Source organism: Culex quinquefasciatus, chromosome 3 (genome assembly GCF_015732765.1).
Source record: "Culex quinquefasciatus strain JHB chromosome 3, VPISU_Cqui_1.0_pri_paternal, whole genome shotgun sequence".
NCBI classification, from domain to species: Eukaryota; Metazoa; Arthropoda; class Insecta; order Diptera; family Culicidae; genus Culex; species Culex quinquefasciatus.
In genome coordinates, this window is record NC_051863.1 from 69,642,881 (window position 1) to 69,670,696 (window position 27,816).

A 27,816-nucleotide genomic window follows, 5' to 3' on the forward strand; every position below is an offset into this window, starting at 1 on the left:
ACTATTCAACAGCTGAACAGCTAATACGAGCTCTGCATGCTGGTTGTACCTTGTACCACCGTCAAATCTGGAAACTTTCCGCCGAGTAAAAAGTGGCCGCTGGCAAACCAACAAGTAGAAACAGATTTCTCGCCATTGCCAGTCTCGTTTCAAAGCTAAGTAAAATAGAGCCAGATGTGTGTGTGTGTGTTGTATGTTGTTGGTTCTTGTTTGTGGGTGATTTGTGTTTGCTGGAAGCGACATTCAGCTGCTGTTGGCGGAAATTCTCCATTGATTTTCGAATGGTAAATGTGGTGAGATATAAGGTTGCTTTCTAGCTGACTGAAAGCAAGTACAATGTCAACCTTGATGTCAACTTGAATCACACATTTTCAGTATTTTTTCTGATTTCACATTTTATATATATATTGTTGTTTCCCATATATTTATGTTTTGCCAGTTTTTCAAAATAATGTTTGCTTTCCAAAATTGAAATCGATTACAAGAAATTAAACTCTGATATAAGACTGGTCTGAAGATCAATTAAAAAATAGTTGTGAAAATAATCATTATGATGCATTTTGATAAGATTGGCAGAATGTCAACGCATTTTAACTTATGATCATTTTGCTGGGTTATGTCTTGTCTAATTTCCAAACAAATTTTCCAGTTCCCCAAACACCAGTCCCTGAACACGGCAAAATGGAACGAATGTCCAGGATCTCTTTGATCAAAAGGGAAAAAATAAACAAATTGAATCATATTTGCGTAGAACAACTCCAAACAAACTCCCCATCATCAAAAGCTCTCGGAAATTGAAACTGACACCCCATTAGCACTTCCTTCCCCAGCTCCGTGGAAGCTCGCTGAAAGCTCAAATTATTTGTTTCAATTTTCCTCCATAAATCACTTGTTATGATCCCGCAAAGCAGAGCACATTAATGTACCTGCTCGTAACGTCGTAAAACCAGAGAGGGTGTGGGAACGCCTCATGCGTGACACGCAAAGTTTGTTTGCCTGCCCAAATTATGGACCATGTCCCAAAGGACCGATAGTTTGCGTGCGTGTGTGTGTGTGTCTTCCCATCGTAAAGCTCCGTCAACAGTGTGCCCATCATCAGGTAGAAGGAGGCCACCCCCAGATGGTAATAAAGCTGTCCCAACGCAACTCCCACTTCAGGGTGGAAAAAGTTAAGGGGAAAGGCACCTCTGGTCGGTGATTTTCTCCAACAGTGTTTATTTATGTATTCTATAGCATCCCTCTTGCTTCTCATGTTTTGAACGGGGTTCATCCTGCCATCTTCTGCTGATGAATCAAATGAGAATGAACATATCGTTCCCACGGTAGAAGGTCCTTCTGCTGTTGCTGCCAAATATGTTTGCACAATGTATCTCGAGCTTGAGCACGCCAGACTAGCTTTTGATGATATGCTAGCACCCATCAGAGAACGACGCACGGAATATTGATTAAAATAAAGACCATCTTGCTTGTGTTTGAGATATTTTCTCCACTTGGGTGGTTTCACGCAATGACTTGTGTGATAAGCGTGTTGTTACAGTATTCTCATTTAGAGCACCACTGTATCAATGCAGAGAGATGTTATCGAGGAGAATCAATTTTGTCATCCTCTCTAAGAAAAGATTGACTGAACAAGTGTCTTATTTGCTGCTCCTGTGGTATTCCACATATTTGATTAGTAATTATAACTCGGGGCTCCAGCAACCAACTTCAACAAACACAGAATGTTCAGCCAAACAAAACGTGTTTGTTATTGTTTACATTGCGTGTTTTCGTTGTTATTTATTCAAGGTCAAACATTAAAACGCATTTTTCTCGGAAAGTCGAAATGGCGGGTGCGACAAGATAGCACGACGACGTCGATTTGTCATTGATAAACGGCTTATGCTTGAAGTTCTTGAAGCTTCAGAAAAATAACAACATTGAAAACTAAATAATATAAAAATGAAAACAGCATTCAAGTTTCCCAAAACAATCAATAAAACATTCACTGAGACTTGAAGGCCTTGTCAAAATTGATCAACATTTACCCAAAGTTTCAGAAGAATCAGATAAGGGAGTGTTCTTTTATTACGTAACGCGAAAAATCTGACTTTTAGACCCCCCTAATTAGACCCGTATTTTTTGTTTGGCCATTAGGGTGACCTACGTCGTGTTTGAGTGGTTCGAAAAAATGGCCATTTTCGACATTTTTCGCAAAAACCTCTTTTTTCAAAAAATCAAAAAAGCGTATTTCAGAAAAACAGAAAACATAACTTAACCATTATTTGATATGTTATTTAAAATTCTCCGAGGAATCAGGTAAACATATTTTTAGACATAGGCTCCTTGGTCCCGACACCTTCAAAACAGCATTTTAAGTTTTCATACGACCTTTTCAAATGTTAAGTTAGATTTTTGAAACTTCTTACTATTTTTTTGTCCCGCCCGTGTGGATCATTCGGACCGCGAAAGATTTAAAACTGGACTCACAATCCAGTGGTTGCTGGTTCGAATCCCACGGTGGGCACTCTAAAAATTCTAACTGTATATATGGGTATCCGGTGCCGTCACTCCATGCCGTACTCAAAACACTTAGGAGCCCCGGGCGGCGAAGTCCTTGTAGTTAAAAGGAAGACACTAGTGGTTGGTACTAGCAATGGTGGCCGACAGCTTTAAAGTCAACTTCGTTTTTTACTATTTTGCCTTCCTCACTGAGGTAAGGCTTTAATCCTGCTCTAAAAATGAACTTCGTATAAAAACGTCGTAGACCCACCTTCATGTATACATATCGACTCAGAATCGAAAACTGAACAAATGTCTGTGTGTATGTGTGTATGTATGTATGTATGTGACCAACAAACTAGCTCATGTTTCTCGGCACTGGCTGAACCGATTTGACCCGAACTTGTTGCATTCGACTTGGTTTAGGGTCCCATAGATCGAGTTTTATACAGATTGAAGTTTCGATAAGTAGTTCAAAAGTTATGTATAAAAATGTGTTTTCACATATATTTGGATCTCACTTAAATGTATGTAAACTATGTCCGGGTCCATCATCCGACCCATCGTTGGTTAGGTTATCAAAAGACCTTTCCAACGAGTCCAAAACATTGAAGATCTGGCAACCCTGTCTCGAGATATGGCCACTTAAGTGATATTGATATACTTTTTTGAAGCCGGATCTCACTTAAATGTATGTAAACTATGTCCGGATCCACCATCCGACCTATTGTTGGTTAACTTATCAAAAGACCTTTCCAACGAGTTCAAAACATTGAAGATCTGGCAACCCTGTCTCCAGATATGGCCACTTAAGTGATATTGATGTACTTTTTTGAAGCCGGATCTCACTTAAATGTATGTAAACTATGTCCGGCTCCACTATCCGACCCATCGTTGATTAGGTAATTGAAAGGCCTTTCCAATGAGTACAAAACATTGAAGATCTGGCAACCCTGTCTCGAGTTATGACCACTTAAGTGATATTTATGTACTTTTTTGAAGCCGGATCTCACTTAAATGTATGTAAACTATGTCCGGGTCCACTATCCGACCCGACGTTGGTTAGGTTATCAAAAGACCTTTCCAACGAGTGTAAATCATTGAATATCTGGCAACCCTGTCTCGAGATATGGCCACTTAAGTGGTATTTTGTACTTTTTTGAAGCCGGATCTCACTTATATGTATGTAAACTATGTCCGGTTCCACTATCCGACCCATCGTTGGTTAGATTATCAAAAGACCTTTCCAACGAGTGTAAAACATTGAAGATCTGGCAACCCAGTCTCGAGATATGGCCCCTTAAGTGATATTGATGTACTTTTTTGAAGCCGGATCTCACTTAAATGTATGTAAACTATGTCCGGATCCACCATCCGACCTATTGTTGGTTAGGTTATCAAAAGACCTTTCCAACGAGCCCAAAACATTGAAGATCTGACAACCCTGTCTCGAGATATGGCCCCTTAAGTGATATTGATATACTTTTTTGAAGCCGGATCTCACTTAAATGTATGTAAACTATGTCCGGATCCACTATCCGACCTATTGTTGGTTAACTCATCAAAAGACCTTTCCAACGAGTCCAAAACATTGAAGATCTGGCAACCCTGTCTCGAGATATGGCCACTTAAGTGGTATTTATGTACTTTTTTGAAGCCGGATCTCACTTATATGTATGTAAACTATGTCCGGTTCCACTATCCGACCCATCGTTGGTTAGATAATTGAAAGGCCTTTCCAATGAGTACAAAACATTGAAGATCTGGCAACCCTGTCTCGAGTTATGACCACTTAAGTGATATTTATGTACTTTTTTGAAGCCGGATCTCACTTAAATGTATGTAAACTATGTCCGGGTCCACTATCCAACCCGACGTTGGTTAGGTTATCAAAAGACCTTTCCAACGAGTGTAAAACATTGAAGATCTGGCAACCCTATCTCGAGTTATGACCACTTAAGTGATATTTATGTACTTTTTTGAAGCCGGATCTCACTTAAATGTATGTAAACTATGTCCGGGTCCACTATCCGACCCGACGTTGGTTAGGTTATCAAAAGACCTTTCCAACGAGTGTAAAACATTGAAGATCTGGCAACTCTGTCTCGAGATATGGCCACTTAAGTGATATTGATGTACTTTTTTGAAGCCGGATCTCACTTAAATGTATGTAAACTATGTCCGGTTCCACTATCCGACCTATTGTTGGTTAGGTTATCAAAAGACCTTTCCAACGAGCCCAAAACATTGAAGATCTGACAACCCTGTCTCGAGATATGGCCCCTTAAGTGATATCGATGTACTTTTTGGAAGCCGGATCTAAAAAATAGATGACACTTGTGTACAGCCATTGTTGTGAGGAAGGCTCCAACCACATAGGTGGATTAAGTTAGTTTTTTACAAATAGCCAAACTAATCACATTTCTTTTGCGTCTAAGACAGCTTAAATCGGATTGAAAGGCGCGGAGATATGATTTTTTGAAAAAAAGTGGTGTTTGCGAAAAATGACGAAAATGGCCATTTTTCGGACCACCCTAACACGGCATAGGTCACCCTGATGACCAAACAAATAAAATGGGTCTAATTATTTTGGCCAAGGAACCCCCAGAAAAAAATTTAGCCCGATTGGAGAACTTTTTTTCGAATCATGCTGTTTTCGTCGGGAATTGCTGAATATCAAAATTATACCAAAATGAGTGGTATCTGACTTTTCACGTTGAAAGTCATTTCTATGAATACAAAGAGACGAGTTGTTCCTTTTAATTCCGCTATATATTTTAAATATCTTGACAGAAACGTAATTCGTCTACTACTTGCAGACTTCATTAGTTTTCTGTTCTCGACAGAAACACGGATGAAGTCTGCTAGTAGTAGACAAAATACGTATCTGTCAAGATATTAAAAATATATAGCAGTATTAAAAGGAACAACTCGTCTCTTTGTATTCATAGCAATGCATTCTGCTAAAACGCTCAACCAAACCGCAAAGTCATTTCGATACACAGCAATTAAAGTAGTAATCCCAGCTGCGTGTAAAAGGCCTGGATGTATAATAAATTTTGCATTATTTTATTAAATTCTATGTAATAATACACCCTGAAATATGTAGCCCATCAGTATGGGAAACCTACTTGACGGAAATGTCAAGCTCATATATGCGTTTATCCTTTCCATTCTTCATTGGTCTGATGGCCGAGCGGGCTAAGGCGCCAGTCCTTACTGTAGATGCTGGGTTTGTGTCCCGTCGGATGCCTCTTTTTTGTGTTTACAAAAAATGTACATGCAGCGTGTAGTATTAAGTGTCTTTTTTGACGAAGGTGATGTGCACGCTTTTTCATGCGATTTTACCATCTGATTTTTTCTGTGTACCATAAATTGGTATGATTAGAATTTTGCTCTTGCATAACACTCGCGGTCTCTTCCACTTCAACCAGCGAACGACAAGGTCAGAAAGTCGAGACTGAAAAAGCGATATTACACCAGAGTTACATATTTTTTCTGACAGATGTAATATTACAATGTTTTTTTTTTCTTTGTATGAGAGTGTTTTTAACCTTTAAAGCTTACAATATATTTGAAATATATGTGTATTTCTTTGATAAGTTAAAACATCATTCATTTTGCAGGTGTTTTAAAAATAAAGCTGACTAAAACTAGAATTCAAAAATGTTAATCGAAATGAATGAAAAATTCCGTGATTTTTTTTTTTTGATAATACTATAAGGCTGGTACAGATTTTACTTAATGTTTTTGTCACTCCCCGCTTCAAAGTTGATCCGAAAAATCAGGGAGCAAAAGACAATATTTTTTCAAATAAACTTCTAAATTTCAATGAAGTTCTTAAAATTCAGCCTAGGGGGAATGGATCAATATAGGTTGAGAAACACTGACCTATACGGACTACCTTTGACCTCTACTCCAGCACCCAAAGGTTTTCTGTACCACGTGGTCCGCGGGAGCGTCGACCTCCCCTCACCCCCTCTCCACGCTATCTACACGATTCCAGCTTGAAGAACCGAGATGAGCTGCACGAGAATCTGGGGCACAGAGCACGAGCGCATCGCAGGGAGTCCCAGAAGCTTTAAAACCTCCGGCGGATACAAAAAAGTTCGATGGCTTTTGGGTGACTTGGAGGTATTTTCCTAAGAACTCTCCGGACGCAGCTCAATGCGACCGTTCCCAACGATTCGGTCATGGCTCAAGAAACTGCAACCTCCAACCACGCTGCGTTAAATGAGGCGAGTGAATGCGACGGTCACGTGTCAAGTGCGTGAACTGCGATGGCAACTACACAGCAAACTTCCGTGGCTGTGCCGCGAGAAAGGCCTACCTCGCTCCACGGCCACCTCCAGCGACCCGGCCAGCTCCGAGATCAAGATCAATCGTTACTGCAGCTGACGCGGCTGACCGGAATACTCCAGCGTTTCCTCCCAGCTGGGGGGGAAGGGGGGGGGGAGGTTTCAACAATACGGAACAGACGCGTTTACGCTAAGTTACAATGAAAAATGCATTTCCATCCTTTTTTCCAAGCCACAAGTGTTTTAAAAGTTTTTATCCAACTATCCTCTTTCTATAGCAGTTCTATAGGTTTTTTTTCTAGAAATTTGTGCCCATAGACAAACATTATTAAAACATAGCTAAAAGGATCTCCAAAACTCTATCAGATTTAATTGTAACAATTTGTGAATTGAGTATTTCGTTAATAAAAACTAAATTGAAAATTGAAATTGAAATATCACGGAAATGCTAAATTTCTATTTCATCAAGAGTTCTAAGCAAAATCCTGGGAAGATCATATCTACACCCAGAACTGGACATCGGCATACGAGAGGATAAAGAGCACGATTCGGTAGTAAAATGGTACTGTGTGCGGACTGAGAGGATAAATCCCAAAATTACCGAGAGTGCTTTACTCATGGGTTCATCTTCAAAAAAAGTTCATCTATCAAAAAATAAAAAGTACCGGTACCGAGACTCGAACCCAAGACCTTTGGCATATTGAACCGTGCCTTTGCGGTATGGGCAACCATGGTCCGGTGACTAAGTGCCGGTCATTTGTCCATATAAGCCACTCAATAGGATGAACTGTTCCAATTAACGAATGAACACGCGAGAGGACTATACTCTCGCAAAAAACAAAATGAAGGGGTTAATTTAAAAAAAAAAATACCTGGCTGGATTGAACTTTTTCCAATTTCATGTGAGATTGCAAATAACTACCCAGACTAACTTGCACACGAGTTCAAAAGGGCATGTTTTTATTTAACTATGGTTGAAACACTTGATTAACATGTTTTAATTCAATTTATCACAAATAAATTTTGGGTTTCACCGTGAAATGTTTTCCGAACTCCAAATTCAAAAATATATCCAGAAGTGTTTGTTCTGAAAATTCCCTGCACATTTGCACATTATTTTGTGACCACTATGCATCTAAACGAGTTTCTCTTTAATACTCCGAAGTATTTTCAACCCATCCAGCTATACTACAAGCTTCCACGCTTCGAAACGCTATCCGATTATGTCCTCGATCCTGCTGTTTTCGTTAATTGGATATTTTATTTTTCTTGGTAACCTCTGGGGCATGCCGTAATGATGGATCGCATCATTATTAATTTGGCCACAAAGTTGCCACACAATCCAAGCGGCTGAATAGCAATTGATTAGATTGCTATTAATAAGATTTGCGCTGGAGTTGGGTAATTTGGTTTAAACAAAATAATTCCAAAATGATTAAGCTTGTTAGTGGCGTAATTAGGCTTCTACGAACTCGTATTTAAATTCCACCCAATTGAGGCAGTAAATATTGCAAAATTTAATTCGCACTAATTTGCATTCCGTTTTCCGTTTAATTTTTCAGCATGGCTACTTGCACAAACGAACAGCGGACAACAACAAATGGCAGATGCGGTGGTTCGTCCTGTACCAGGTGAGTTTCACCCCAGTGCTTTCCATTCGGGAAGGTCAGTATGACTACACACACACACTCGCCGTAACACGGGGGACCAGGTTAATTATGCATTTCCCGTGCTGAAAAATGCTTCATTTCCTGTGCCATCAAGGTTGACCCTGGCCAGCGAGAAAAAAAAACGGTCAATTTAAAATGCAAATGGAAATTTCCTTTAATGAATCGATGTTGTTTCCCCCCTTCACAGAACTTGCTGTTCTACTACGAGTCGGAACAGTCCAGCCGGCCGTCCGGGCTGATCTTTCTGGAAGGATGCTACTGCGAACGGCTTGTTTCAGCCCCCTCGTTGTCCGGTCCGCCGATCAGCAGTGGCGGCGGACAGGGCTCCAAGGCCATCAAGGAGGAGAAGCTACAGGTGAGCGGTGATTTCGTGGAACCATGAATCAGAGCGGTGAAATTTATGATACATTAGATCAAACGCTTGAGTGGAAATTTTCCAATCCAGATTTTCGTGGAAACTGGAAATCTCTTTCAATAGAGCAATAAATTTTACTTGGTTTTGCTGTTGCACAACCGTTCCACAGAGTTGCAATTGAACTGCATCAATAAAGCAATTGGCTTTGAAATTGGAAACTGTTTGAAGCACGAGTTGCTGAGTTTGTTAAATGGCGATTTCATCGGAAAGGAAAAAAAAGAAGCCCGGATAATGCTGAAGTTACGCAAGAAGTGTTGAATGTCGCAAACTTTCAATCAATGGGGATGTCATCTTCTGAGAAATTGGATACTCGTTGCTAACAAAGCGGCAATTATAGGAAGGGAATCATTCAATTCCTATTTAAAAGTCAAGAAATAATCACTAGCAAAAATGTGTGTTCAAATAATTGACATTTATGCTCTTGCTGGTGACGAGCATTCGAATTGAAATTAAAAAAATTTTGACCTAAATTATATATTTTTCAACATCAATTAGAGTAGATTGCCAGAGCAGAAATTGAAAATATATTTAGATTTTGACAAAAATCTATCAATTTTCAACTTGTATTTTGACTAAGTGCTCTGGATGCTGATTTGAATTTGGTTGTTTGAAATCAAAAACAAATTAAAATAAGTGAATTGAGTAACTCTCTCTAGTATTTCTCAAATTGTTTGGAGATCTAAAATATATTTTTTTCATTTGGATGAAACTTAATTCCATGCTGGTCGTACAAAATGTGCATGTGAATAGAAAATCTGAATCTTGGAAGGAATTTTCTGATCAATTTCGTGTCCTCGGCAAAGTTGTAAGATTAAAACTTTTTAGGAATAATAGTTACAGTTTAATTCCTCAAGTACTGTAAACTGGGGTCAATCGAGACACATGGGGCGAATTGGGACAGCAGTTTTAACCATGTTGGAGCACAATATTTTGATTTTTCTGGTTGGTTTCGGTTAGAACAGACACAGGCCAACAAAATGTGTACATCTATTTCCAAATTACAAAGCTGTCAGTGCTCTAATAACTGCTGTCCTTATTCAGACTATAGTCCCGATTCACCCCAGATTACGTGATTTTTATTTTTTTTACCCTGGCATGGTCTTCGGGTCTATATGACACATATTTGAACCAAAAATGCTTAAGGACTAAAAAGGCATTACTTGTGATGGAGTCTACCCAAGTAGCAAAAAGTTTCAGGACTTTTTCAAGAGCTCTTCAAGATTTCTATAGCATAGCAACTTTTAAAGTTATTTATAATTGAAAAAATAAGATTTTAGGAAAACTTTGAAATATTGTTTAACAATATTTCAAAAATATTTGTTCAAGAAAATTATAGAAAATTATTAATTCGCAATCGAAAATGAACTCACACAATTTTTTTTGGTAAATTTGAGGTTATGTAAATAAAAAGATCTAAGTTTGATATGAATTTATTAGATATAGATTCTTTTATTAAAATAAAAAAATTTGATGGCATCAAAACAAATTTTATAGCATGATTTGATTTTTTTTTCAAATTTACGTAATATCTTTTTTCACTGAAAATGCTCATAAATCTGTAGAAACTTTTTAATACTAAAAACTTGTAAACTAACTGTTCTGATTGTCAAATTGTCCACAGAACCCGAAAATGCAGTCCTATTTCCGATTCGAACTTAGGCCCTTGCAAATATTTTTCTAAGTTTATGTCCCTCGACTCTGACCAAAGTTGAGGGGGTGGGGCAAAAAAAAATAAAAAAAAGTTTTAAAATTGAATCAACGAGCTACGGTTTTAAAATATTAATTAAACAAGTGTTTAAAAATGCATTGTACACCTGTCCAGTTGTTTTGCAATCATTAGTTTCAAAAAAACCTAGGTATTGACGAAAATTCATTTTTTGCAACAAAAAAAAATTTTTTTTTGCGGTTCTGTACATTGGAATTTCATAAAAATTCAAAATATTTTTAATCAATGCAGAAAAATGCGTTTCAAATTGTTTTCATTTCATTTGATGGTCAGCCACTTTCGCACCGAATCCGAAAAAATGGGTGGCAACTTTTCCCGTCGTTCAAATTCTTCCTTCTCGCTCACGTCCACAGGAAGGGTAGCAAACTGGATTCCAGACAATTTTTGAGCGTCCTTGCTCAAACTGCCTGGCTTTGCAGGTAGCGCATCGGCATTCTTTAGCTTCTTCAAATCTGCCGATCCTGCTGGTGAGGACCGCCTCTTTTTCTTGCCGTGAGGCATTTTTGTATTTTTTAGCACTTTCAGGAGCTAATATCGAGGAGTACCTCTCTCGTTGTTGGTTCCCAAAGGAATGATTTAAATCTGTACGTTCTTCTCTTTCCAGCACTGCTTTACCATCTGCTACCGTCGAGAAAACCAACGCCAATACGAACTGCGGGCTTCCACCGAATCGGAATGTTCCGCCTGGATAATCGCCATCCGAGAGGCAAGGTATGAGATAAACATTTACATTCCATGATTTGTGTGTTGTTCTCAACCCAATTTTCTAAACATCACTAACGAATCGCTCAAGTAGAGCACTTTGTCTTCTTCTTCTTTTGAGCATATGCATGATGTACGACAACATGTGCTGTATAGTGTCCGTAAATTATCCTCGCATTTTTTTCTGTCTTCCCTTTTTCCAACCCCGTGGGGGTGCTGGTCCTCCCCCCGGTCCACTTCAACAAGCAGCTTCAACAAGCTCTTGCTGCAAAAGGAGGAACTGGAGCAGAAGCACGTCCACTTGCTGCAGGTCGTCGAAAGTGAGAAGACCGCCAAATGGCAGTACACTCAGCAGTGCGAAGAGCTTGCATCCGAAATACGCAAGCTGAGGGCAGAGGTGAGTATCCTCTGGTGTTGTTGTGTGTGCACACGAGGGTTTGGGGGGTGGGCTGGTGCCTGGTGTTTGCTTCGGCGCCAGCCTCGGTCTTTCGTTTTATTCATGCGTGTGTGGAACGTGAGAGCACACGTGTTGGGAATTGGTTCTGTAATGTGCCTTTCAAGAAGGTAGCAGTAATTGGAGACTTTTGGGTCGTTGGACCCTTTTCCGGAAACTCTGTTTGGTGTAAATTAAAGTTGTTCAAATAGATCTTTTCGACACTTTAAGGGTGCTCAGCAACCAAGGAAGTTGTTGTCCTCTTATTGAGCAACAATTTTTGAATAAGAGGAAACAGATGAGAAAATTGATTTAATTCGCTAAAAAGATGATTTTGAATCAATTCTGCAAGTTTCATTAAGATATTTCGTGACTAAACTGAGTAAAATATGGTTTAAGCTTGAGATGTTGCCAGGCGCAAAGTGAACTTTCAAACTTTGTGAGCATTTTTCTCTAAACACCGAGTTGATTTACGGGTGCCACGATATCTCGGGATGGGATCGACGAAATTGGCTGAATTTTGAGGTGAAGGCTCTCAAGACATATTCCGTGTGCATGACGAAGACCGATTTTGCTTTTCTTTTTTTTAACCGACTGAGAAAGCCGACCAATCAGAACAGAACATTCCAGTCAAAAAGCATCCATTAAATAATACAAAAATTAACGATTTTTGCCTTCCTCACCTTACTGAGGAAAGACTATAAAATCACTCGAAAACTGAACTTCTCAATTAGTCCTCCTAGACCCACCTTCATGTATACCTATCGACTCAGAATCGAATTCTGAGCAAATGTCTGTGTGTGTGTGTGTAGGGATGTGGGTCTTTGCACCAAAAAATATGCACTCGATTATCTCAGCACTGCACAGTGGGCGAAATGGAACCCAAAATCGGACTTAATTGGACGCGGCTGGTTCCCTGGTATGAATAATAGTGTTTCTTATGTAAAAAAATCCGGAGAATCGATTGGTGATGGTTTCATCCACCGCACGAAACGGCAAAGGGTCCATTTTGCCCCAATTCCCCATTTTTAACATTTTTTCTTGAAAATCGGTCTGTATTTAAAGCGGAGGCTTTATGCGGCCTTCCAAAATGCACTAAACTTATGTGAAAATGTCCCAGGAATCCAGTAAAAATAACCACTTACCCCGCAAAAATCATCTAGGGTCCATTTAACCCCAATTCCGCTATAAAAGCATTTTTGGCCGTTTTCAAATGTTAGGTCAGATTTTAAAAATCTGAAAATATTTTTATCGTAAAGATAAGACAATTTTACATAAGAATGACGATTTGCACTTGAAAGTTTGACACATTTATGTTGATATAGAAATTAAACTAAATAAAATGATTGAAGAATCACTTTTGGGGCAATTTTCCCAAACGCAGAATAAACTGCCTTTTACATAAATTTTATTTTTATCAACATAAATGTGTCAAACTTTCAAGTGCAAATCGTTATTTTTATGTAAAATTGTCTGATCTTTACGATAAAAATATTTTCAGATTTTTAAAATCTGACCTAACATTTGAAAACGGCCAAAAATGCTTTTATAGCGGAAAAATGGACCCTAGATGAAAGTGGTTATTTTACTGGATTTCTGGGACATTTTCACATAAGTTAAGTGCATTTTGAAGGCCGCATAAAGCCTCCGCTTTAAATACAGACCAAATTTCAAGAAAATGTAAAAATGGGGCAAAATGGACCCTTTGCCGTTTCGTGCGGTGGATGAACCATCATCGATTTGTCCGATTTTGGGTACCATTTCGCCCACTGTGCACTGGCTTAACCGATTTGGACCGTTTTGGTCTCATTCGATTCGTCTTGGGGTCCCATAAGTCCCTATTGAAAATTGTGAAGTTTAGTAAGGGACCATCCATAAACCACGTGTACACTTTTTTGGGAATCTATTACCCCCCCCCCCCCCCTTCGTGGACAATTGTCCATACAAAAAAAATCTTTTTGTATGGATCGTGGACAATCGCCATACCCCCTAAAGTGTCCACGTGGTTTATGGATGGTCCCTAAAGTACTTCAAAATTTATGCTAAAAAAACGATTTTGACTAAAGTCCGGAAGATTGTAAAAAGGGTGGTTTTTGTAAGCATGTTATACATTTTTAGAAAGGTATTTCAAAGACCTTTCCAACGCGACCAATACATTGAAGATCCGACAACCCTATCAAAAGTTATTAGCAATTAAGTGTTATTTATGCACTTTTTGGAGGCTAGTTCTCAGATATTTAGATGAAAACGTATTCCAAATATATCATGCGACCTATCTTTGGATAGGTAATTTAAAGACCTTCCCACGAGCGTGTCTATTTTGGATAGCATTACCCTTTGAATGAGAGGAAGGCACCAACCACCTAAGGGTGGATTAAGTAACGTTTTTGTATGCAAATTGAAAAAAAAATATCTTTTTTTTTACATTCTAACGCCCAAGGCTCCAAAAAAGTTGGAACGGTAACTTCAACTCAATGGTTCTCGGGCTTAACTTAACCAATCAAGATGATTCTTCTTTCCAGTGATTTGTAAGCATGTCTAGATAATTCTAGAACTTTGTAGAACTTAATTTGATCAAATATGTAATTTTTGCAATTAAAAACATCGTTCCAACTTTTTTTTTCGCGAGTAAAAAAAATCGCCGAAAATTCCGCGGAGGCAGTTGTTTACAAAAAGGTGGAACGATGTTTTCGGTCGCAGAAATTACAGATTTGTTCAAGTTAAGTTCTGCAAAGTTCTAGAATCATCTAGACATCCTAACAAATCACTGGAAACAAGAATCGTCTTGATTGGTTGAGTTATGCCCGAGAACCAGCAAGTTGAAGTTGCCGTTCCACCTTTTTTGGGAGGCTTGGGCGTCCGTGTAAGTTGGACATGCGTTGGGCGTTCCAGTGTTAATAAACTTATACAAAATCGACCTTCATCATGCACACAGAAAAGGTTAAAAGAGTCATCACCAGAAGTTTGAGCTGGTTCCGGGACCGTGGTGTAGGGGTAAGCGTAGTTGCCTCTCACCCAGTCGGACTGGGTTCGATCCCAGACGGTTCCGGTGGCGTTTTTTGAGACGAGATTTGTCTGACCACGCCTTCCGTCGGAGAGGAACGAAAATGTTGGCCCCGGTCTAACCTAAAGGGTTAGGTCGTTGGTTCAATCCAGGTGTAGGAGTCATCTCCCTGGGTCCTGCCTCGGTGGAGTCGTTGGTAGGCAGTTGGACTAACAATCCAAAGGTAAAAAAATAAAAATAAAACGAGTATATAAATATACGAGCCATGATTCCAACATTTGAATGAACAAAGTAGGGGAGAGTGGGGAGACTTGATCCCCTTTTTTTGTATCGCACATAACTCTGTCAATTTCTCACAAAACTATGATCTGTTTGCATGAATTGAAAGCTTAAACATTCAACTATGTTTGGCTGATAAGGGTATTTCATCAGATAAACTCTTAGAATAAGCTTTTTAAAAAAATATTTTAAACCGGCTTTTTCAAAATGTTGGGGGTAATTTGATCCCCCTTTCAACATTTTGAAGAAATGTTAAGCAAAATGTTTTTTATTCATCCAAACTTTTAATTTTCTATAAGTTACACAATTTCACATTAAACCTGTACGTTTGTGTTCAAAATATAACAAGTTTAGCATGTAAAATATTTAAAAACTTAAAATTTTCTTTTTAAGATTAAAATTGAGCATGTTTTCAAAAGCTGGTAATTTTATTTACAAAACTTTTGAAAAATGGTTCAAACTGCAGTAAGTTATGTACAACTATATTAAAGGAAACTATGTACGAAAACCCAGCCCAATCATTTAATCTTGAGGCTGATTCTAGTAACTGTAAAAATGCAGGGATCAAGTCTCCCTAAACGCACTTTTTTAAACAATTGATTGTAAAAATAGTATGACGATAAATTTAACGTCAAATCTGTTAGGGTTTTGGAGTTGATATGTTTTTCAAACAATTCATGTAAAAAAATATTTTTTTAAATAATTTTTGAGTGTTTTTTATACTTATCAAAACAAAGAAAAAAGATCTCTTGGAAGCAGCACTTCTTCGAAAAATGTGTGTAACTCAATCTAAACATTTTTAATTTTTTTTCTTTGTTTTCTACAATGAGTTTTACTCAATTTCGCACAACTTTCTAGAACAAAGCTAATTGTTTTACCCACATGCTGACGAGATACAGGCTTGGGATCAAGTCTCCCCGGGGATCAAGTTTCCCCACTCTCCTCTATGTTGTTTGCAATCATTAGTTTCCAAAATACCTAAGTATTGACAAAAAAAAGTTTTTGCGGTGCTGTACATTGCAGATTTTTTGGACCAATTTTGATTGGGGGGGGGGGGGGGGGTGACATAAACTTTAAAAAATATTTGCAACGGCTTTAGAGGTGGGCAAAAAAGAGCGAGCCGCTCAAAGAGCCGGTTCACAAAAAAGAGTGAACGAAGCATGGCTCACAGAAAAAGAGCCGCGGTTCTTTTTGAAACTCTGATCTTTTTAAAGCTCCGCTCCAAGATGGAATAATTTTTAAAACTTTTGTCTATTTTAAAATGTGTAAATATCATTCATTTAATTTCAATCCATCCATTGAGGATTGAATACGTGATTTTAATATATCAACGCTTATAAATTTTGTCATATTTGTTAGAACTATGTACCGAAGTACAAATTTTAGTAATTCAAAATGCTTCGCTTGGAAAATTTTGCCCAAAAACTACTCAATAACCATATCCTAACGCCTCTTGTCCGATTTAACTTTGGCATTTATATACTTTTTGATTAAATAAGAAAGTAGAAAAGAGTTCACAGTACACATGTCATGATAAAAATTTATTAATTTTATCAGAAATAAGCGCAATTTTGTAAAATTAATAGCATGTTCTCCAAAACTCTAAATTTAAGATTTGTGCTTTTCAAATCCAATTATTCGAACGTTTAGATCTATGATTTTAAATCGAATCTTCTCGTTTTTAGCTTTTTTAAAAAATAAAATCTAATAAAGTCTTGAAAAAAAAAACATCAAACATCACATTTTTTTTGAAAAAAGAGCGAAAGACCCGGTCAAAAGAGCGGCTCATTTTAAAGAGCGAGCGAGAATGAGTGGCTCCTTAAATAGAGCGGTTTTGCCCCACCTCTAAAATGCGTATTTTAATCAAGGGAATGATTGAACGAGAGGAATCACAAATCCGCATAAATAATTCAAGATTGTTCAGGTGTAAACCGAAAACGCGATCAAAAATTAAAGTGAACTGCGTCTAACTGCTTATTTAATTGTCGGTGTACAGGACGCCGCACTGTTTTCACATTTTTTGGCGTACATTAAATTTTGCAGCCCAAAACCAGTAATTGAATTGGAAAATTAAAATTCTTTTTCAAATTTTGTTTTCTCGATTTGTAAGCACCTACGTCGAAGACCAAGATTGTTTACCTTTTGCTCTTTGGTCTGACAGTCTTGGTCTGACAGATTTGGTCTGACAGATTTGGTCTGACAGCTTTATCATGGATTTTGGTCTGGTCTTGGCGAGGGATAGGACACAGTGCCTTCCTGATTTTAATGCCCTGCAAACATTCCTAAAAAAAGTTTCAGTGTGTGCTCATAACAACTTCTGATATTTTGGGTTTTTTGGAATAGTATTTTCTGCTTCCGAACTTTTTATCAATTGAGCCGTTTTATTGTTATTAGTTTTTTCATTTGAAAAAAAAAACGAAGATTAAAAAAACTTCTGCTTCTGCCTAAAGATATAATTTTCTCAGTCGGTTCTGTTCACCGGAAACAGACACCCAAACCGGACCTGGCCCGTAACGAATCTCGGTGTTTGTTGTGGAAGATACACTCGGCGAGCGTAAAAAAAAAGCCGGATATACTCACATCCTGGCGAAGGTTCCCACGTTGTGGGTTCTTTCTTCTTTGCTTCCTAGGCAGTATCAACGTCCATGAAACAACGGCGATAAAAGCTCAGGCAAGGAAGAGCAAGGGAGTGGGACAAAACGGAAGTCAATTATTGTTTTAGTGCCTGGCGTTACTTTTGCGTTTTTTTTTTGTTTGTTTCCCTCGACTTTTGTACATAAGCTCTTTTGCTTTGCTTTCTTCCACCCTACTTGAATTGGTTGAGCTTTTGCCTTTGTGAGGTTTGGGAATTCTAGCAGCTGCTTTTTCTTAAATGGTTTGAATTTTTTATTTGCTTGGCTGGAGGCAAGCAATATTGACATAATTTTGGCAGAGATTTAATAATCACAACACCTTTAAAGTTCGTCGATGCTGGATTCAGTTTTTTTCGATGCTGGTTTCAGGTTTCACGACACCTTAGGAATGTAAACATTAACCTTAACATGTTAACATTAAGTTGATCAATAAACTGTCACTGAATCCGCTTTGAAAATGCCGGCCCCGATACTCTGCAGGGATGTTCTCCTCAGGAACAGGGACAGATTTACTTTTGACAAAGACATTTTTTTAGGGCTGTAACAGGGGTAGCAATCTTTACTTTACTTTCAGGTTTCATGAAACAAATCAATTTAACCTGGTGTTGTTCGGAAATTAATGTAATCCTTGAAAAAGGCAATAAATTTGCCGAAACGTCGGAAATTGAAACAATACATTGTTTTCACTGCTAAATGACTGAAAGCCGAAAACCAAATCCAAAATTGTATCACTTTTAATTATATTGCAATTTTATTTTTTTTTAAATTGATTCTTCTTATAAGTAGTAAAATTGATTTAACCCAAAAATGATAAATTTGTGTACAATCTCACCGACATTGCTTGAAATCGAATCAGAGAAATGTTTGGTCCCATCTATTTTAAATAAGAAAATTGTTTGATTCACATACACAAAGATTTGACATCAATTTCGGCCATCGTCCTGTTTTTTTTCTTGTATAATTAAAAGCAATGTTGTTGTTTTCTGATGTTTTTTAAGCAAGAAACTATGTAGCATATTTCTCTGAATCCCTTGTCCACATCTTCCCACTCCAGATCTGCGTGCTGCGCAAGGAAACCCGCTCCAGCTACTCGGCCACTCCGGTGGGCCGGGGCAGCTTCAGCATGCCCGGCGAGATGCTCAGCCACGACGATCCGGCCTCCCTGCCGGGGCTGTGCGCGTCCGTGTCCGACTCGATCGAGCTGCGCAAGATCAAGAAGGTGCAGAGCTTCTTCCGGGGGTGGCTCTGTCGGCGCCGCTGGAAACAGATCGTCGAGGAGTACATCCGGTCACCGCACGCGGAGAGTATGCGCAAGCGGAACCACCTGGTGTTCAGCATGGTGGAAGCGGAGGAGGAGTACCTGGAGCAGCTGGAGGTTTTGCGGAGATTGGTTTGGAGAGGGGTTTAGTTGTTGGAACTAATCTTTGTTTTTTTCGTTTCTCAGGTACTCGTGGCATGCTTTCTTCGGCCGTTCAAGATGGCGGCCAGTTCCAAGCGTCCGCCGTGCTCGCACGAGGACGTCAACTCGATCTTCCTGAACTCGGAAACGGTACTGTTCCTACATCAGATCTTCCTGAAGGGTCTCACCTCGCGGTTGGAGTCGTGGCCCACGTTGGTACTTGGTAAGACAGCTGGCATCACTGCACTGTATACTACACACTGTCCGTCCTGCTTTCTTCGTGCGCTAAACGTCCTTGCGGAACCAACCTCGCAGAAGCTTTTCATTCCATCGCATGCCACCTTTGTCAAATAAAATTAGCTTTAATTTCTACCTACATTTCTAGGGGATTTGTTCGACATGCTGCTGCCGATGTTGAGCATCTACCAGGAGTACGTCCGCAATCACCACTACAGTCTGCAGGTGCTGACCGAGTGCAAGAGCAATACAAACTTCGCCACGGTGCTGAAACGTCTCGAGGCCAAACCGACCTGCCAAGGCCGTAGCCTCGAGACCTTCCTTACCTATCCGATGCACCAAATCCCGCGCTACATCATAACGCTGCACGAGCTGCTCGCCCACACCCCGCACGACCACGTGGAGCGCAAAAGTCTGCAGAACGCGCGCCAACAGCTGGAGGACCTTTCGCGCCAAATGCACGACGAAGTGTCGGAGACGGAAAATCTGCGCAAAAATCTCGCCGTAGAGCGCATGATCGTCGAGGGGTGCGACATTCTGCTCGACGTGAACCAAGTGTTTGTGCGACAAGGTGCGTCGAGCTTTTTTTTATGGTAGACGGAAGCGTTTATTATAGCAAGTGCTGTGCTTTCGTTTTAGGAAGTCTCGTGCAAGTTCCACCAGGACGAGGAAGGATTCGAAGCCGGTTGGCTTCGTTCAAAAGCGAGCGCGACGCTGTGCGGCAGTGTTTCCTGTTTTCGAACCACATGATTATCGCTACCAGGTGAGGGCAAGAGCTTTTTCATTTTATCCGTGTTCGAAAGCTTATTAATTTCGAAAATTATGTTGTTATCGGAATTTCCTGCATTATAAACAGAATTTTCAGAATTGGGAATATGGGTATCAAACGATGTGAAATTTTGTATGCATTTTCACCGTATTAATTTTTTTTTGTTCAACACTGATATGTATTATAAGTAGCGTTTTCACTTTAGTAGTGTTTTTGTAAAATACTTAAATTTTCAAGAAATACCGTGTTTTTTCGAACCTACAGAAAGTTCATTTCTCGCAATATGGATATTAGGGTGGGTACGTTTTTCAAAAAGTTCTCGGATCAAGTTTTAGTATGGTTCCCCTTGTAGGGCATGCCCATAGGGACTTTCATGCCAAAAATCAGCGAATTTGGTTGTAAACTGGCTGCGCGCATCAGGGTTAAAGTTTACATGGGAATTACTATGGGAAATTGGAACTTTTTGTTCAAACACTTCTACAGGTCTGGGAAAATCACGCGCCAATTTCTGGTATGGTCAGGCCTAAGGAGAATGGTCTGGAGAACAATTTTCCTGAAGAGAGTACACGGATTCGTTGTACCTAGAGCTGGCGCATCGGCAAACAATCCGATGTCTCCGGAATCAACGGGTTTCCCTGAAAAAGCATCAAATTTTCCTTAGCATGCTATGCAAGCTTGATGCACACCGCGATGCCATATGTCAGACCGCTACCACGTGGGTGAGAATCGGCTGGAATATTCAATTGCAAACCTTCTTTCAACTAGAAAATGATCATTACGAGCAATTCTGATATTATTTAGTCAAATTCAGAATCTTTGCATAGCAAATTTGTGTTTTGTTGATAATATTTCAACCACGTGGTAGCTACCTGACATGTGGCGTCGCGGTGTGCATTAAGCTTGCATAGCATGCTAAGGAAAATTTGATGCTTTTTCAGGGAAACCCGTTGATTCCGGAGACATCGGATTGTTTGCCGATGCGCCAGCTCTAGGTACAACGAATCCGTGTGCTCTCTTCGGGAAAATTGTTCTCCAGACCATTCTCCTTAGGCCTGACCATACCAGAAATTGGCGCGTGATTTTCCCAGACCTGTAGAAGTGTTTGAACAAAAAGTTCCAATTTCCCATATTAATTCCCATGTAAACTTTAACCCTGATGCGCGCAGCCAGTTTACAACCAAATTCGCTGATTTTTGTCATGAAAGTCCCTATGGGCATGCCCTACAAGGGGAACTATACTAAAACTTGATCGGAGAACTTTTTGAAAAACGTACCCACCCTAATGGATATCCAACCAAGCGAAGCATTAAATGCAATTTCGAAATCAAAAATCAAATTATTCGCTCTACAGCATTGCCTTGGCGTTCTCGATTGCGAGATTCCTACTCGAAACTAGGTATCCGAAGGCTTGATTGTTGAGGCAATTGCAAACCTCTTTTTATACCTTAGCTTCCATCCACCCCGGGATTCGAACTGACGACCTTTGGATTGTTAGTCCAACTGCCTACCAGCGACTCCACCAGGACAGGACCCAGGGAGACGACTCCTACACCTGGACTGAGCTAACGACCTAACCTTTTTTAGGTTAGTCCGGGGCCAACATTTACTTCCCGTCCGACGGAAGGCGTGATCAGACAAATCTCGTCTCAAAATTTGCCACCGGGACCTTCTGGGATCGAACCCAGGCCGACTGGGTGAGAGGCAATCACGCTAACCCCTACACCACGGTCCCGGCAATTTCGCTTGTTTTTTAATATTTTTTTTTGATTGCAACAGTTTTTTCAAATATCGTTTTTTGTTGCGAAAATACTCAAAATTTAATAATTTGCAATATGAATAACAAACGAAGCGAAATATTTTTGCATGTGTTTTCACTAATTAACAGTTTGTTTTGTTCAATAATAAGATTTTCATAAAATGCCATATAAGCAATTTTCTACCAAAACCGGAAATGGATTTTATTTGTATTTTTTGATTTGGCCCCAACTTTGTGGGGGCCTTTCCTATGACCAAATAAGCTATTTTGTGTCATTGGTTCACCCATACAAGTCTCCATACAATTTTGGCAGCTGTCCTTACAAAAATGGTACGTACATATTTAAACAGCTGTAACTTTTGAGTGAATTTTCTGATCAATTTGGTGTCTTTGTTGTAGGTATTGTTGAGAATTATTGAGAAAAAAAAAGGTATACGGAAAAAATAGCAGATTTTTTAATCAACCTTTTTTATACAAAAACTCAATTTCCCAAAATAGGTATTTATTGATTGTCGAGATTTTTTTATATGTTTTAGGTGACAAAAATCCGCAACTTTTGAGCCATAGAGAAACCTGGTCAAAAAATCTGCCACCGAGTTATGATTTTTTGAAAAAAATAGTGATTTTTGGAAAAAATCGAAATTTCATGCAATGTTGTATACCATCCGAGGGACACTACAATGGTCACTTTTTTTAAAAATTGAAAAACTGCAAATATTTCGCTAAAATCAAACTTTCGGTGGCTATATCTTGAAAATGAAGCCCTTTATCAAAAAATCTGTGAAGTACTTTTCGATTGCAAATTCAATTTTGCATATAAAAGCAATGTCAAACTTGTTTTTGCATAAAACTTCGATTCACTATTTTTTCAAAAATTCATAGTAATCCAAGTAATTGTCAAACTTGTTTTTGCATAAAACTTCGATTCACTATTTTCACTATTTTTTCAAAAATTCATAACTCGGCGGTTCATTTTTGGACCATGTTTCTCTATGGCTCAAAAGTTGCGGAGTTTTGTCTCCTAAAACATATCAAAAAATCTCGAAAATAAAAAAATACGTATTTTGGGAAATTGAGTTTTAGTGAAAAAAATGTTGATCAAAAAATCTGCAATTTTTTTTTCCGTGTACCTATTTTTTTCTCAAAAGTCCTCAACAATACCTACAACTTTGCCCAAGACACCAAATTGATCAGAAAACTCACTCAAAAGTTACAGCTGTTTGAATATTTACATACCATTTTTGTATGGACAGCTGCCAAAATTGTATGGAGACTTGTATGGGTGAACCAATGACACAAAATAGCTTATTTGGTCTTAGGGAAGGCCCCCACAAAGTTTGAGCCAAATCAAAAAATACAAATAAAATCCATTTCCGGTTTTGGTAGAGAATTGCTCAGGTTTCATTTTAAAATATTCAATTCGAAGTGTTTTTCGGAACTACAAGATATCGATGCCTTTGTTTGCTCTTGTACAAATCAGATAGAAATTCCTTGGAAATTCCAACAAGCTTGGAACAAGAGAGCACAGAGGCATCGAACTATTGTATTCAACAAGTTCGACGTCGTCGTGCTATCTTGTCGCACCCGCCATTTCGACGTTCCGAGACAAACGCGTTTTAACGTTTGACGTTGAATAAACAAAAACGAAAGTTTGGTTGAAGTTGGCTGCTGGAGTCCCGAGTTATGATTGTAAATGTTTAACGCTAGTCTAACTTGTACGTGCGTCAAACGTGTTCTGACCTGCAATCCCTTTGGCCAGTTGCCGCACTTACATCAATTTTCAGGGAGTGACAAGATAGCACGACAAGATTGAAACTACTTTCATATGTAAAGTGACAAAATTGAACGGAGTTTTTTCGGATTTCGTTGAATATCTCAGGTTTGAAATCGAATTTTGGGGATCTGTTAAGATCAAAAGGTGAGGCATTAAGGGCTGCACAAAATGGCGTTCTTAACTCAATTTGGCCCAAAATGCACGAACGACAAGTTAGCACGTCGGCGACGAGATGCAAAACTCGATATTTTCGATTTTTACCGAAAAAATCTTAATTTTTGCAACTGGCTACATTTTTTTATTTGATTGGTATTGATTGACGTTGACTGTCTATGTATTTTTTTATGTTTGCCCTTTATAAATGTTTTACCCCAATGTATCACACCTTACTTTCAACAGAACTTCCGGTGGTCGACTGCACCTGCTCCCGGACGTGGGTAAGATTCCGCTGGCGGACGCTACCCTCATCGAGGACCCGAGCGAGGTGCAGGACGAGGACGCTTCAGTATGTTCGCAATCAACGCGTGGCAGCACGCTCAGCGTATCGGAATCGGTCAACGCCGGCAATCGCGACTTTAAGATCTTCGTGGAAACCAAATCCGGTGCGCGGCACAGCATCCACCTGATCGCGCCCACCATCCAGGACAAGGAAGCGTGGATCAGCGATATTTCGCAGTGCTTGGACAACATCCACATGCACTCGCTGCTGTCCCCCGGGATCGGAGGGTCCTCCGGAGGTATTCCCGTAACCGTGGTGTACTCCGTGTTGTCTGGTTGTTCTCAAGCTGTTGTTGTTTTTTTCTTCCCGTTTCTTCCCTTTTTATGTTTCGATGTAACCTCCCACACATTCATCCCACTTTTGGTGTTGGGGCACGTTTGGATTGAATTCTTGAAGGATCCATCTTTGCAGGACACCAAGCATTGCGAGCCGATCCGCGCCTGTTCAAGGACGACGTGGACATTCGGTTTTCGCGAACATTGAACTCGTGCAAGCTGCCCCAGGTGCGTTACGCGACCCCGGAACGGCTACTCCAGCGACTTACGGATCTGCGCTTCCTGTCGATTGACTTTTTGAACACCTTCCTGCTGACCTACCGGGTGTTTACCGACGGGGAGACGGTGCTGCAAGCGCTCAAAAATGTGTTCTACAACCCACCGCTGGAACCGGCCTGCGAGTGTGACCACCAGACGGACTTCCTGGAACTTCCCTACCAGGATGGCCGTGCATCGCCCCGGCGAACGTCCGGAGCCAGCTCGGTGTCAGGTAAATGACTTCACATGGCCAGCTTAAGTTGAAATTTGTTAAAATTCTTCAATTACAGGTTACTGCTCGGAGGGTGCCGACCGGGATCGGTCAATGAGTGGTGATTCGGCGGGTTTGCGCTTCCGAGGGTCCCGACGGGGATACGCTAGCCACCAGGGCTCGGAACAGGAAACCCTATCTTGGATACCCGAACAAGCTGGACCGGTTATCATCCATGGAGTTCACCATCACGAAACAGCGGTGGAAGAGAAACAGCAGCAGCAGCAGCAGTCTCCACCGAAGGTTGATGGGGGTGGAGGGGGCAATGGGGGTGGTGGAGGTGGGGGGTCATTGCAGAGCAAGTCCCAACATCAAATACACGCGCAGCCCCAGGATGACTCGTACCTGGCGATACCGAAACCCATGGCCGGGTCGAGCAGTTCGGACACGTTGACCGGTAGGTGAAACGTTTTCGTTTGGTTTTGAGGGCATGGTGTGGAGGCAAGAAATGATTTAATTTTTATTTGAACATTATTGGATTTTTGATTCTCCGAGCTTGAAATCTTCAAAATCTAAGAACATACTTTTTTTAATCAGAACGCAGATTTTTTTCAGAACGGAATTGAGAAAATGCATTTTGTAATCGACACCATGTCGGGTTATTGGCTGTTAGTAAAATTTGTCTAATGTTCCACCTCCCTCCCAATTACAGAAACAGCCATGAGTGGCCCCTCGTCACCGTCGAACCTGAGCAGCGTCACGTTAGTTGGCTCAACCGGGTCCGGCGGTCAGGACAAGTCCGAAGATCAAACACCAACCGAGGGCACATTCCGGTACGGGAAGGCACCGTCCGGACCGCTGCCAGAACGTGTCAATCCAAAGCAGCGGAAGGAACCGACGCCAACAATTTGCACCACGGACATGACCCAGCAGCAGCAGCAACAACAACAACAGCAGCAAATTAAAGAACCTCAAACTCCGCCAACTGTAACTACAACTCCGTGCCACAGTCCTTCCAGTCCTGGTCAGCAGTTGGCCGCCAAAGAACAACAACAGCAGCCAACGGTGTGCCAAAATGGTCACGACGGGCCAAAAATCGTAACTCAGCCTTATCTGCTGAGCACGACGACCACGACAACGGTCACGATAACGACGACAACTACAACAACGCACACGGCTGCTTCTGGGACGGCGGTCACCAAGAGTATCTCCCCTCCACATCTTCTGCCGATGGACCGGCGACCGAGTGTGGGACACAACATTGCCATCCCGCATGCGGCCCTCTGCCAGCACCGGCACAGTCTGCAGCTGAACGGCGACGGGAGCTTCTACGGCAAGGTAAATACGGACGGGTTGGCACACTGGGATGAGGGGTGGCCAAAATTGTCAACGACAAAGTTGTTTTCACCACAATTTCTCCCACAGTGCAGGCGGCCATTAAACGGCTATCAACCGTCGTTGCTGCTTGTTGTCGGCACTGGTTGTACCTGATAGCTTTATGTTTCCACACAATTACACTCTGGTTATGCGCGTTTGAAAACCGACCGGCAGAGAATCCGGACAGCTGCAGTCTGTTTTCCATGGCCGAATGGGGTGTTGGGTAGGTGGATAGATCAGACTAATTTGCATTTGCTCGGCGTCCGGTGCTGTCCGGTGCTGCTGTTGCTACAGGAACGTGAACGGTAATTGCATACATGGCCCGGGTGACCAAAAGGAAGTGTTGGTACTCGGAAATGGCAGCTGGCTTACAAATTTATCTCTTCATTTTGATGTGGTAATGATTGGTTAGGGTCAAGTCATTATCGAAGTAAATCGGTTGGTAAAATGCTTAAAATGGATCAAGATTGACATAAAAACCCGATTTAATCCCACCTAAGGTGAGATAGAGTCTTTCTTACAAAAGGAAGATAAACTCAGATAATTTTTTTTTCAAAGAAACAGCAAAATAAAGAATGGTCTATTTATGAATCAATTCTAAAAACAACCTGATTTTTTTCATATAACTGAAGAGCGCTGTTTTTGCCCCAATCGCCATGGCTGGGTATAAGCTGTAATCGCACACAAGCATTTTCGATTTTCAAAATCAGAACAACTTATTTTTGAGTCAGAGAATTAGCTCACTGGGGCCAATTTTTGGAAAAAATACCAATCTTTGAAGGCTTGGACAGACCGCTAGGATGCTCAAAACTTCAAATAGACATTTTTGAAAAAATCTTTTTTTTTACCAGTAACGTCATGATTCGAAATCCGGACACATAGTAGCATATCATGTTTGTTATAGCTGGCAATAAATCATGTAATAAGTTGGAAATGTAGAAATATCATAAGGATGTGGTATAAACAGTCAGTTTCAAAAAAATGCATGCATGTCTTTTCTAACAATTTTTCATCAGAACTTTAAAATTAAAATGACTTATTGTGCTTCGAATTTCGGACACTCGATTTTACTTATGAATCGCACAAATTTGGACTGAAATGTTAGTGAATGGCATTCTTTAGGTCTCAAATAAGCTGTTAACATCAAAACAATCGATGTTTTATATAAAAATTTGCTAGAATTTAAGGATATCGAAACCGTAAATTTCTGCTTTGCCTTCCCGGTGCTTCGAACCCCTATGAAATATTTCAAGTGAAATGTTTCGCATTTTTGGTAAACTTATAATTTTATTGTATTTAACTGTTTTGGCATTAACTACAGCGTTCAAACAAACTTCAAATGAAAGTTGATGTTGGAATTCATCAAATAACACAGTTTTGACATTCATAATGCGAACTTATATCCAAATAATTGATAAAACAAGATGAAGTGTCCGGGTTTTGAAGCGTCCGGGAATTCAAATCATGACGTTATGTAAAAAAAAGTATGTACACCCCTTGGGCACTATGCCCATTTTAAGATGAAACATGTAAACAATTCAAAGTTTGACAGAAACCTAGTACTACGTTTTGTTGAGAAACTCATGCCAAAAATTTTGCTACAAAAACTCAAGAAAAGAT

General features: G+C 40.1%; 1 protein-coding gene across 10 annotated transcripts in view; it reads left to right on the plus strand.

The window, feature by feature from the left end:
• Positions 1-27,816, plus strand: part of LOC6040147 (ras-specific guanine nucleotide-releasing factor 2) — a 373,188-nt gene that overhangs the window by 61,991 nt on the left and 283,381 nt on the right. For 8 of the 10 annotated variants that reach the window (XM_038262900.1, XM_038262899.1, XM_038262901.1 and 5 more), the window contains 12 exons: positions 8,342-8,410; positions 8,637-8,804; positions 11,195-11,301; positions 11,542-11,689; positions 18,696-19,016; positions 19,086-19,263; positions 19,426-19,848; positions 19,917-20,040; positions 23,976-24,313; positions 24,472-24,840; positions 24,899-25,276; positions 25,532-26,157. In XM_038262900.1, coding sequence (XP_038118828.1) covers positions 8,342-8,410; positions 8,637-8,804; positions 11,195-11,301; positions 11,542-11,689; positions 18,696-19,016; positions 19,086-19,263; positions 19,426-19,848; positions 19,917-20,040; positions 23,976-24,313; positions 24,472-24,840; positions 24,899-25,276; positions 25,532-26,157 — 3,249 coding nt within the window. The remainder of the gene's footprint in view (positions 1-8,341; positions 8,411-8,636; positions 8,805-11,194; positions 11,302-11,541; positions 11,690-18,695; positions 19,017-19,085; positions 19,264-19,425; positions 19,849-19,916; positions 20,041-23,975; positions 24,314-24,471; positions 24,841-24,898; positions 25,277-25,531; positions 26,158-27,816) is intronic. The other 2 variants (XM_038262904.1, XM_038262908.1) reach the window with 1 other exon arrangement.